General features: G+C 35.2%; 1 protein-coding gene across 8 annotated transcripts in view; it reads left to right on the top strand.

Annotated features, from left to right (window-relative positions):
- The window catches only part of COG6 (component of oligomeric golgi complex 6), a 184,578-nt gene that overhangs the window by 37,118 nt on the left and 133,729 nt on the right, over window positions 1-13,731 (top strand). For all 8 annotated transcript variants that reach the window (XM_077867952.1, XM_077867951.1, XM_077867948.1 and 5 more), the window contains one exon: window positions 1,050-1,167. In XM_077867952.1, coding sequence (XP_077724078.1) covers window positions 1,050-1,167 — 118 coding nt within the window. The remainder of the gene's footprint in view (window positions 1-1,049; window positions 1,168-13,731) is intronic.

Raw genomic sequence — 13,731 nt, 5'->3', positions numbered from 1 at the left:
TTTTTTCATTTGCTTACTATCTACTAGTATTTATCAAGCCATTATATTTATTTTGAGCAATCTAAATTTCTTTTAGGCATACTAAGATGGTACTGTGCTGTTGGAAATTAGGGTTTCCTGCTGGATTATGGTATATTTTCACATCAACAAAAACCTTTCCCCTAACATCACATTTTTAAATGACTTTCAGTACATGAGTTAGAATAAAATTGGGATTGTTTTATATACGTGCTTGTCTTATATTCTTGCAAAAATGAGAAACTCCTTGGATAGGTCTAAGAAATATCCTTATAATAGCAAATTGAGGAGTACAGAATGTGCTAATAATTCAATATTTTAAAATACTATCAGATTTTCATAATCAGTTTAAATATATTGCTATTTAGGCAGCTGTATAAAAATTGAGAAACTATAATTTAGATATGATGTAACAGTCTTAATTGAAATAATAACTCAGTGTTAATAAAATTTAAATATTTTATGAATAGAGCTATTGATGGAATGGCTTCCTTAAAATTAAAATTAGGTCTTGAATAATCAAGAGGTGCATTTACTATAATTGAGAAAAATAGAAAGATGAGTTTGCATATTATGAGTGTCTTTTTTCTAAAAGAGATTGTGCAACACTGAAAACATTTGTTCATCACCTAACTCTTAAAAAAAAAAATACCCTGTCATTTTTATATGAACCTAGAGTAGTTGTTAATTCACAAATTATATTCTATATACACACTTTTTAAAATATCTAGATTGATTTTTTGTTTTGTTTGTTTTGTTTTTAGAGCTAGAGAGTGAGCGTGAGGGGGATGTGGTGGGAGGGGCAGAGAGAGAGAATCTTAAGCAGGCTCCATGCCCAGCTCAGAGCCTGATGTGGGGCTCGATTTCAGAACTCTGAGATCATGACGTTAGCTGAAATCAAGAGTCAGACACTTAACTGATTGAACTACCCAAGTGCCCCTAAGTCTAGATCTTTTAAATGGATTATACTCAGTTAAAGAAGTGATTGTTTTAGCCTCTGTTTTGCAACCTGAAATATTCTTTGCTTTTAGTGGCATTGTTGGAAATAGTGCAACTACATTATTGACTACCATTGAAGAAATGCATTTGCTAAGCAAAAAAATCTTCTTCAATAGCTTGAGTCTTCATGCAAGTAAATTAATGGACAAGGTATGTTTGAAAAATGCAATTCTTAAACTATGTGAGTGTGAATCTTTCACATTTAAAAATGTTGCTTTACAGTTCTTACATAGGTGACCATTTTTTTCCCATTCCATACAATGTTCTTTTGAGTTCTTCTTGTGAACAACAAAATTTATTTTGAGATGGCTTTACTGGATCTAGGTTTATAGGCTGGGTTCCTGGAACAGTTTGACATTGAGTCATAATTGGAGGTAGAATCTCAAGCCTTAGTTTCACTACCAGTTTTCTGTAACCCAAAAATTTGTAATTAAAGCAAACTTTATTTAGGTCAAGGCTAAGATGATATACAGATTGGAAAACTGAAACTCTTACTAATTTTTTTTTTTTCTAAACAGCTTGCTTTATATTTTTACTCTTTAATGGACCAGTTTTGTCCTTAAGAAATTTATGCTCCTTTGAGTTGTATACTACAATCAATTATGAAAATAAGGTAACAAAAAACTCCCCACAAAAAACAACCAACCACAAAAAGAATCCTGAGAACTAATATTTTTCATTGGAGCAGGGTGTTGTGGCAAAACCTTAATGAATGGGTTTACAATAAGCAAATCCTTCTTTATTTTTGTTTCATTATTAAGGACTCAAGTCTTTTAAGGATACATCACAATCACCCTATGTTTTTTTCTTTTAATCATACCACTCTAATAGGCTAATATAGAATAGTGAGTAGCATTCCAATTTAGAATTCCCTAGTCAATTTTTATATCCCTAAGCTCAGAGAAGCCTTAATAGGAATCTGCTTTCTGACCCACATGCACAATTCTAATTCTTTGGAAAAGCAACATGAATTTATAGACCTGGACCTATTTAAATTTTTTCCTGCTTTATGTATTTTTGTTTATACCACAAGTTTACAAACAGTTCTGGTTATGTATATGTTTATATGAGTTCTTATTTAAACAAAAATTTTAAAAAATCATTCATGCTATTCTGAACATGAATAAACATGTGCTAGCTGATGAGAGTACAGTAGTAAACAAGGTTGGCTAGCCTCATGTCATTTTTCCTTTTGTGGAAAATAGTTAAATTAATTTATGATTGCTATAGAATTATGTATTTTATGAAAGACATGTGCCCAAGGTGCTGTGCCAACACAAAAGGAAAAGGAGCTTTCCAGAGAGGGAGATAGAAGAGTTGAACTTTGAAGAATGTGGAATTTAAATAGGCAGAAATGAAGGTGGACAGAGGTCATCCTAAGTAGAGGAAACAAAAACAGTATGTCCAAGAACACAAGCTGTGAGTCATCAGTAAACAAATTTTTCATTTATTAGAAAAGTCACTTGGAAAGTGGTATAGCATGTAGATAGGAGAGAGACCAGGTTACAGATCTGAAGATTAGGAGAGTATCAAGGTAGTTTTTTATGAAAATACATGATCTAAGGTAGAGATTCTAGGAAGAACCATGAAGGAACACATTCTTAAGGGATAAAGGTAAACCTTCAGAATTTGGTGACTGATTGAATATGGGTATGTGAGAGACAGGAATCTAAAATAATTCCTAGGGCAGCCCGGGTGACTCAGCGGTTTAGCGCAGCCTTTAACCCAGGGCCTGATCCTGGAGACCCAGGATCCAGTCACACGTAAGGCTCCCTGCATGGAGCCTACTTCTCCCTCTGCCTGTGTCTCTGCCTCTCTCTCTCTCTCTCTCTCTCTCTCTCTCTCTCATTCTGTGCCTCTCATGAATAAATAAATAAAATCTTAAAAAAAAATAATAATTTCTACATTACCAACCTAGGAATACCAAAATTAATCACAAGTATATAGAATATAGGAAGAGGGTAAGGTTTATAGGATGAAGATAATATTGCCCATGTTAGGTAGACAGGATAACAGGATACATTGAAACATCCTGTTGTTCTTTGTCTAATCTAGCTGGGAGTTGTACATATGGGTTTAGAGAGTCTTAACGTGTAAAAAGTAGTTGAATACATGGATCTGGATGAGGTCACTAGGAGTCATGTTTAAAAGGGTAGAGTTCACAGGACATATGGTCTTGGAAAACCCTAATACTTAAGAGAAGAAAAGAAGCCCACCCATGGTGGGATGCTGAGGAAGGATGACAAGAGAGGCAGGAGAAAAATGAAGAAAGAGTTTTATGAGAAGAGCCAAGAGAATAGATTATCAAGGACATTATTAATGACAAGTATTGTATAAAGAGTTCCAGTAAAACAAGGACAGCAGATTTGTTATCCTGGGCAACACATGACATGTGTTAGAAATTCTTAGCCAAAGAAAAAAGGAAGTTAAAAATTTAGAATATCAGAAATAACCAGAGATAAGAATCGAAATTCATTAGGAAACACCATGTTAAAATACAGGAATCTGTATTATCTACTATACAATAACACAATCTGTATTATCTACAATAATCTGAAGATCGGGAAAAAAAAAGACTGATTTTAAGACAATATATATTGACAAAAAAAAAAAATGAAAAAGAAGCGGAAAGCTTGAATATACCTACCAAGAAAAGAAAAACTATTAAAGAACATGTGGCTTAGACCTAGTTTATAGATAATTTTATTCACACCTATGAACAGATCATTCTCCAGAATGTAGGAGAATATAGAAGACTTCCCAGTTCACCTTAGGTGTTTTAATGCTAACCATACATGTCCAGGGAAAGGAGCAGCTCAGAAGAGAGCTGCGAAGACCTTAAGGTTACATCTCAGGCTGATCATTGGTACACTGATAACAATTTAAAAAAACCGAAAACAGTAACAGAAAATAGCAAACCCTGGGGAAGGAGGAGAATCTGCTTTTCAGAGTTAGCAAATTTTTACATTGAAATGTTCAGTTTTCAACAAAAAAAAAAAAAACACAAAGTAAACAAAGGAAGAGGAAAGTGTAGCCATTCACAGAAAAGACATAAGCAACAGAAACTTTTTGAAAAACATGGTAGATCTACTAGACAAAGGCTTTAAAACAATTATGTTAAAAATGCTCAAAGAGTTAAAGGAAGATGTGGGCAAAATCAAGAGAACAGTGTATGGACAAAATGAAAATATTCATAAAGAGTTGAAAAACCTAAGAAGACACCTGAAATTCTGGAGTTGAAAATACTTTAACTGAAATGAAAATTTTACTATAAGGATTCAGAGGCAGATTTTAGCAGGCAGAAGACATAATCAATGAACTTGAAAATAGGACTTTAGAAATTACTGAATTTGAGGAATGAATGAATAAAAGATAGGAGAAGTGAACAAAGCCTAAGGGACCTGTGGAATACCATCAAGCAGACTAACATGCATTATGGGAGTTGCAGAAGATAGCAGTTAGAGGGCAGAGGGAATATTTGATGAAATAATGGCTGAAAAATCCTCAAATTTGATGATAGATATGGGGTAAACATACATTAAAAGGTCAACAAACTACAAGATGAACTCGGAGACCCACATCAACATCCTTTGTAATTATAATCACATTAGAATTTGAAACAAAAAATAAAGGATCTTGAAAATACCAAGAGAAAGGCAACTTGTCACATAAAATTATCAGCAGGTTTCTCATCAGAAACTTTGGAGGCAAAAAAAAAAAAAAAAAGGGATCCCTGGGTGGCGCAGCGGTTTAGCGCCTGCCTTTGGCCCCAGGGCGTGATCCTGGAGACTTGGGATCGAATCCCACATCGGGCTCCCGGTGCATGGAGCCTGCTTCTCCCTCTGCCTGTGTCTCTGCCTCTCTCTCTGTGTGACTATCATAAAAAAAAAAAGAAACTTTGGAGGCTAGAAAGCAGTGGCTTTGAGCACATTAAATGTTCCTTAACTCTTTAATAAGACATCTTTATATGGCAAAACTGTCTTTCAAAAGTGAAGGCGTTCTTTCACAAAAGTGAGACATTCCCAAATAAACTAATGCTGAGGGAGTTCATTACTACTAGAACTGCCCCACAAGAAATGTTCAAAGGAGCCCTGCAGAGAGAAATGAAATGACAGTAGACAGTAACTTCAAGCTTTATGAAGAAATAAAAATCTCAATAAAGGTAAATACATAAGCAATTAAAAGCTAATATTGGGGCACCTGAGTGGCTCAGTCATGTCACCTGACTTCAGGTCTTGATCTCAGGATCCTGGTATTGAGCCCCACCCACATCAGGCTCCGTGCCTCTCCCTCTGCCTTTCCTCCCGTTCATGCTCATGCTCTCTCCCTCTTTCTCAAATAAATAAATAAAATCTTAAAAATAAAAAGTTAGTATTGTAACAAGAGTTTGAACTCTATTTTTTGTTTTCTCCATGATTTAAGAGACTAATACCTTTTAAAAAAGATTTATTCTAAAAGCTAGTATTGTTGTAACTTTGGTTTGTAATTCCATACTTTTTCTACATAATTTAATAGGCTAATGCATTTAAAATGATTATTAATTTATATTTTGTGACATCAACTGACAGAGTGGCGATGGAGCTATAAAGGAGTAGAGTTTTTGTATATTATTGAAGTTAGCTGGTAATTTCAAGTTAGAGTGTTAAATAATTTTCAGACCTTAAATGTAATCCCCATGGTAACCACAAAGAAAATAGCTAAATATACACAAAAAGAAGTGAGAAAAGAATTTAAATGTTTCATTCACTACAAAAACCAACCTAAAAGAAGACAGTAATGCAGGATATGATAGACCCCCCCCAAAAAAAAACCTATAAGGTATATAGAAAATGATAGCAAAACAATGGAAGTAAGTTTCTTATCATTATTTACTTTAAATGTAAATGGATTAAACTGTCCAGTCAAAAGATAGAAATTGGCAGTATGAATAAAACCACAAGATGCAACTGTATGCTGTCTACAGGAGACTTATTTTAGATACAAGACACAAAGTGAAAGGAAGGACAAAGATATTCCTTGCAAATATAACCAAAAGAGAGCAAATGCAGCTAAAATAGTATCAAATAAAATAAACTTTAAATCAAAAATGGTTACAGTAGATAAAGGACAATTATATATTAATAAAAGGTTCAATGTAGCAAGAAGTTAAAACAATTATAAATATTTACATAACTAATGACCAGCAAAATATATGTGTCCCAAACTGATGTAATTGAAGGAAGAATTAGATCTACATGAATAGTTGGAAACTTTAATAGCCTTTTTGCAGTAATGGATAGAATAACCAGACAGAAGGCAACACAGTAAACCAACCAGATCTAACAGACATATACAGAACACTCTACTCGATAAAAACAACAGTATACACATTGTTATGAAATACACATGGCTCATTTTCCAAGGTAGACCATATATTAGTCCACAAATTAATCTCAGTAGATTTTAAAAGATAGATATAATACAAATTATCTTCTTGATCACAAGATAAAGTTACAAATCAGTAACAGAAGAGAAACTCAGAATTTTATCACAGATCTGTAGAAATTTAACAATTGTTGTTAAGACAATAAGAAATCACAAGGGAATTAGAAACTACTTAGAGACAAATGAAAATGAAAACACAACATGGCCAAAATTTATGGGGCACTGAAAGTGGTATCAAGGGGAAACTTTATGGCTATAAATACATTAAAAAACAAGGAAAATAACAGATCAGCAACTAACTTTACAACTTAAGGAACTAGAAAAGAATATACTAAACCCAAATCTAACAGAAAGGAAATAATAAAGATGAGAGCAGTGATACATGGAATTAAGAAAACGATAGAGAAAATAAGTCAAGCTAAAATATGGTTCTCTGAAAATGTCAACAATTTTTTTTTAATGTCAACAAAATTAACAAAGCTTTAGCTAGATGGACTAAGAAGAAAGAAGACTCATATTACTAAAACCAGAAATTAAAGTGGGGCATTACTATCAATTCTATGGAAAGAAAAGTATTATTGAAGAACAATATGCCAGCAAATTGGATAATCAGATAAGATGCACAGATTCCTAGAAATACAAAAGCTACCTGAACTCATGAAGAATTAGGTTGAATAGATGTGTAATTAGGCGAGAGATTGAATTAATAACAAAAACTTGTCCTCCAAACAGAAGCCCTAGATCTGATGACTTCACTGGTGAGTTCTATCAAACATTTAAAGAAGAACCAATACCAGTCTTTCTCAAGCTTTTTAAAAATTGAAGTGGTGGGAATACTTAGCTCATTCCGTGAGGTCAGCCTTCCCTAATACCAAAGCCAGAAAAAAGACACCATAAGAAAAGGAAACTACAGACTAATATCCCTTATGAATATTGATGCAAAAATTGTCAACAAAATACTAGAAAACTAAATTACGAAGTGTATTTAAAAAGATTATGCACCATAAATATAGTGGGTTATATTCCTGGAATGTATATGGAAGTCAAACAATGTAATTATCTCTTAAAAGAACAGGGAAAGAAAAAAATGTGATCATCTCAGTTGATTCATAAAAAGTATTTGACAAAATTCAGTACCTTTTCATGATAAAAACACTCAACAAAGTAGGAATTGAAGGAAATTATCTCAACAGAATAAACACCATCTATAAGAAAACCTCCAGCAAACATCATGCTCATCAGTGAAAGACTGAAAGTTTTTCCTTTAAGATCAGGAACAAGTCAAGGATGCCCACTTTCACCACTTCTGCTAAACATAGTGTTGGAAGTTCTAGCCAGATCAGTTAGTTAAGAAAGAGAAATAAAAGCTATCCAAATTGGAAAGGAAGAAGTAAAATGATCTCTGTTGCAGATGATAAGATCTTATATGTAGAAAAACAGAACTAGTGAATGAATTGAGCAAAGTAGCAGGGTACAAAGTCGACACCAAAAAATCATTGCATTTCTGTACACTAACAATGAAAAGGAAATGATGAAAAAAATTCTATTTGTAATAGCATTAGAAAGAATAAAATACTTAGGAATTAATCAGGGAGATGATAGACTTATACTATGAAAACTGTAAAGTGTTGCTGAAAGAAATTAAAGAGGACATAAATGTTCATAGTTTGGACAACTTACTCTTGTTAAGATGTTAATACAAAATAATTACAGAGTCAGTATAATCATCAAAATCTTAATGAATTTTTTTTCAAAAATAGAAAATTCTGTAATTCATGTGGAATCTCAAGGGACCCTGAATAACCAAAACAATCTTGAAAAAGAAGCTAGAGGATTCACATTTCCTGATTTCAGAACTTACTGCAAAGCAAGAGTAATCAAAATAGTGTGGTACTGTCATAAAGGCAGGTATATAGAACAATGAAATAGAATAGAGAATTCAATAATAAATCCTTGTTTTTATGTTCGGAAGATTTTTGACAAGGATAACAAGACCATTATGTAGGGAAAAGATAGTCTTTTTTAAATATATGGCATTGTGAAAATTGGATAATCACATGCAGAAGACTGCAGTTGAACCCTTATCTAACAACATATACAAAAATTAATTCAGAATGGATCAAAAACTTGAAGATAGACCTAAAACTATAAAACTCTTAAAACATAGCACAAAAGCCTCAACAATGTTGTATTTGGAATATATACATAGAATATATGAGGACTATCAAAACTCAACAAGAAAACATCTTGACCAGGGATCCCTGGGTGGCACATGGTTTAGCGCCTGCCTTTGGCCCAGGCTCGATCCTGGAGACCCGGGATCGAATCCCATGTCGGGCTCCCGGTGCATGGAGCCTGCTTCTCCCTCTGCCTATGTCTCTGCCTCTCTCTCTCTTTCTCTGTGTGACTATCATAAATAAATTTAAAAAAATTAAAGAAAACATTTTGACCAAGCAAGGGACTAAATAGACATTTCTCCAAAGAACATATATATAAATGGCCAATAAAGTTTCAAGGAAAGATATTCAAACATCACTAACCATTTGGGAAGTAGAAATCAAAACTACAGTAAGAACCATTAGGATGGGTCTAATTGGTTTATGTCCATTAGGAGGCTGCTATCAAAACAAAACAAACCTCCCAAACCCAGAAAGTAGCAGTGTTAGCAAGATTGAAGAAATTGGAATCCTTGTTCACTGTTGGTAGAAATGTTAAATAGTACAGTGCTGTGAAAACCAGTATGGCAGTTTCTCAAAAAAATTTAAAATAGAATTACCATTATGATATAGCAGTTTCACTTCTGGGTCTCTATCCAAAAGGTTTGAAAGCATGATCTCAAAGAGGTGTTTGTTTTATTTCATTGCAGCATTATCACAATAGCTAAAATGTGGAATCAGCCAATGTCTGTCAATGGATGAATGAATAAGCAGCATATGTGTGTATGTATACACACACACACATACATACATACATACAAGCAACATATATATTATATTTATGTACACACACACACACTGGAATATATACATACTAGAATACAATTCAACCTTGAAAAGGAATAGAATTCTGACTTTATTACAATATGGATGAAACTTGAGGTTACTATGCTAAATGAAATAAGCCAGTCATAAAAAGACAAATGCTGTATGATTCCACCTATATGAGATTCTACAGTAGGCAAAATTACAGAGACAGAAAGTAAAATGGTAATTGCCAGGGACTGGGACTGGGAGATAGGGGGTTATAATGGGTATAGAGTTTCCGTTTACAAGATGAAGAGAGTTATGGATATGGATAAGGATTGTACAGTGTTAATATGTTTAGTACCACTGACTTATATACTTAAGTATGGTTGGTTAAGGTGGAAGAATGAGATAAGATGGTGACATAGATCATTCCTGCCTGTTCCCCTCTCACAAGAACTATTCATAGGCAAGACACCACTGAGAGAATCCTAGAACTCTGGAATGAGGCTGAAGCACCCCCCTGTACCGCAGAGATTAAGACATACAAGAATAAGAGAAGTAGCTACATGCTAACTGTATACTCCCCCCACCAACCCAGTTGAGAGTAGCACCATACAGACCCCCACCAAGCCTGTAATTCCTCCAATGGAAAAAGAGAGTCTGAGTAGACATCTAGCCTCCCCAGTGTTATGGGTTACTTCATAGGAGTCCCTATGCTATTCTTACTCCATGGGGATTATAGGGGAATCTTCAGGTCTCAACCACTGGGAATCTGGCTGGTGGAGCAATGGTGTGAGGCTTGCTGTAGGCATTCAGATTATGGCAGACCAAATTCATACCTGTAGAGCCCAAATAGTAGTCCCAACCAGTGGTTTTGCCCATCTGTAGAACCAAGTCAGAGGTACACTCTGACCAGCGACCTCATCAAGATTCAGGTCTGCCTGATTTGGATCCTGAAATGAAGAGTTTTGATGGCCTTAGATCTTGGTTTGCCCTCACATATGAAAGGGAACTGAGTCATAGTCATTTCTACTCCAGAGTATAACTCTTAGTCCCCTATGACTAGAATGGCTGGCAGGAACACCTGATAACCTAGCAACACTCAAGCCTAGAAATGGATAAGCAGAGCTACTTGCCTCCAGAACAAAGCCTAACCTGAGGCTGAGGGTAGCTCTCAATTGGGAAGCCTGTTTGAGAAAATTGGGAGCTGATTCAAGGGACCCTTCCCTACCCTTTCCTTCCTTCCTCGTAGGCAGAGAGCTGACTCACAGCCCCACCTGCTGTGAAGCCTGGCTCCTAGCACCATCTGACAAAAACAACAAAAAGTTGTTTAACCCAGTAAAGTTTGAACCAAGAGACAGGCTGAGAAGCTGATAGTTTGCACAACAAAGCCAGCAGCCCTGTTGCCAGGAAACTTGGGGCACAGGTTGGCTTAAGTTAAGACCACAAAAAGCCTTACTAGCTTCAGAGCTGCTTTTCTTGCTGCTCCTGAGCAGGGAAATTAGTTTGTAGGCCTATTCATTGCTGAATGCAACCTTTAGCCTGTTCAGGGAACCTAAGCACATGGGAAGCTGCATAGCCCATTCAACAGTCATGCCTGCAGTGGCACTTGAACCTAGGGCACAGCACATGGCTTCCCCTATCTGTAGAGCAAGACTCATGGCTTCACCCAACCAGAGAATTCATTGTATACTCTTATCTGATTTTGATCCCCAAATAAAGAACACTATAGGCCATGGGTCTTGTCTTGCTGACCTCCCAGGTCACGGTATCTAATTCATAATCTTACCTACTGCTGACTATAGTAACCAGCCATGGCTGTCTAATAAGCCTGATGAGAGAACCCAGGCAACAGTGGAGCTCATCCTTCAGTCTCACTTGAGCAGTGAACCAAGCCAGCAATCATGTCCACCTGTTCTCAGCCAAAGGCACACTGTCATACCTCCTATCCTTAGAGCTCAAACAGTTACTTTGTCTAAAAGTAAACTCTAATAGAAAGTCCCACCTGCTCAAGAATAGTCTTTATTAGCAAAGATGCCCAGAAAATGAAACCAAGCTGACTAGTGAAAAACTGTTTCTGCCAAGAAAATCTGCAGTCTGGGAAAGAAGCCTGCTTACTCCAGTACACAAATATCAATGCAAGGAATCAAGGATCACAAAAAATCAAGTAAAAGTATAACACCACCAAAGGAAATTAATAAAGCTTTAGTAACTGCACCTAAAGTAATGTAGCTCTGTGAGCTGTCAAAGAATTGAGAAAAACCCATTTGAAGAAGTATAGTGAATAACACAAACAACTAAATGAAATTAGGAAATCAATGCATGAACAAAAATGAGAAGTTCAAATAAAGAATAGAAACAATAATCCTAGAGTTGAAAAACACAATAACTAAATGGAAGAATTCAATAGAGATCGTCAAAAGAAAACTTGACTAAGTGGGAGAAAGAATTAATGACCTGGAAGATAGAACATTTGACATTACTCAGAAGCAAAAGGGAAAAAAATGAAACAGTGAAGAAAACCTATAGGACCTATGAAGCACAATGAAAAGAAACAATATTCATATTAGGGGAATACCATAAAGAGAAATAAACAGAAAGTATATTTTAGCAGTAATGATTGAAAACTTCCTAAATCGGGGAAGAGGAATGGACATCCAGATCCATGAGGCCATAAGGAACCCAAATATGCAGACCCCAAATAGGACTACACCAAGATACATTATAATTGAAAAGTCAAAGACCGTGAATTTTAGAAGTAGTAAGAGAAAAAGAGATGTAACATTCAAGGGAACTCATCTATTGTTACGCACTCTGCGGCAACACGATCAGGGTCCTGAGGGTAAGGGGATGAGGAAAATAAAAGTAAAGAGATGGGGACAGGAGGGACACAGTGGATGATGTCCAAGCAGTGTCAGCTTTATTCAAGGTTCTACAGCATTATATAGCATAAGCAAAACAAAGATAAGGAAGGTCCATTCTTAGCATATTTGTGAATCCCGCCAAGCTTTCCCTTTATCAGCATGCAAGACAGACCCACAGGCACCAGAAGATTTAGGGTCCTGATTAATAGATAAGCTTGTTGCTCCAGGTATATATACCTCGAAGATACATTATATATGGTTAACAGACCAGCAAGGACAGCACAGACCCTTATTTAAGTTTATGACCAGGCCAGAATAAATTGTATCTATGTGGACGATCACGTAAAAGCAAGCTCTGAAAACCATTGCTCAAGCCCTTTCTCAAGCGTCAACCAACTATTCACCCTTTAGGCTCCCGAGCCTTTTGAGTGAATGAAGGACACAAGTCCGGGCCTGGTTTGGTCTAGTTACTCCAGCTAGTCCGTGGCCGCCCACAATCTATAAGATAATGGGCAGAGTTCTTAATGAAAATTTTCAGACCAGGAAAGAATGGGGTAACATACACAAAATATCAAAAGAAAATAACTGTCACAATAATTATTTTAAATGTAAACAGATGAAATTTTCCAGTCAAAAGACATAGATTGGCTGAATAGATAAAACAGGAAAAATAACCAATGACTTGAGGTTCATAAGAGAGTCGTTTTAGCCTTAAAGACACACATAGACTGAAAGGGGATGGAAGACAATTTTCCAAGTAAATGGTAAACAAAATAAAAAAGGGGTAGCTATATTTATATCAGGCAAAGTAGACTTTAAACTAAAAATTGTAAAAAAAGAGACAAAAGTTGTTATATAATGATAAAGAAGTCAACCCTTCTTGTTATATCAATAAGATATAACAATTGTAGATAATATATGTGTCCAGCATGGGAGCACCGAAATATAAAAAGCAAACTCTGACAGAGCTAAAATAAAAAAAATAAATGGCAATACAAAAATAGCTGGAGACCTTAATATCCCACTCTCAACAATGGATACATTATGCAAAGAATCAACAAGTAAATAGTAGATTTGAACACTATAGATCAAATGGATTTAACATTGTTACATGCAGAACATTTTCTATCCGAAAACAGTAGTATACATGTTCTTAAGTGCACAAGGAACATTTTCTAGGGTAGAAATGAGGCTACAAATTTTAGCAAATACAAGAAGACTGAAATCATACCAACTATTTTCCCTGACCACAATGATATGAAACTAAAATCAGTAACAAAAGAAAAACTGGAAAATTCAGTATGGAAATTAAACAACACATTCCTGATCAACCAAGGGATCAAAGAAGAAATTAAAGGGGAAATTAAACATCAGTGAAAGAAATTGAAGACAGAAATAAATATAAAGGTACTCTGTTTTCATGGACTAGAAGAATTAATATTGTTAAAATATGAATACTA

This window comes from Canis aureus, chromosome 24 (assembly GCF_053574225.1).
Source record: "Canis aureus isolate CA01 chromosome 24, VMU_Caureus_v.1.0, whole genome shotgun sequence".
Classification (NCBI taxonomy): domain Eukaryota; kingdom Metazoa; phylum Chordata; class Mammalia; order Carnivora; family Canidae; genus Canis; species Canis aureus.
The sequence above is the reverse complement of the archived record's forward strand: the minus strand, read 5'-3'. Positions and strand labels throughout refer to the sequence as shown.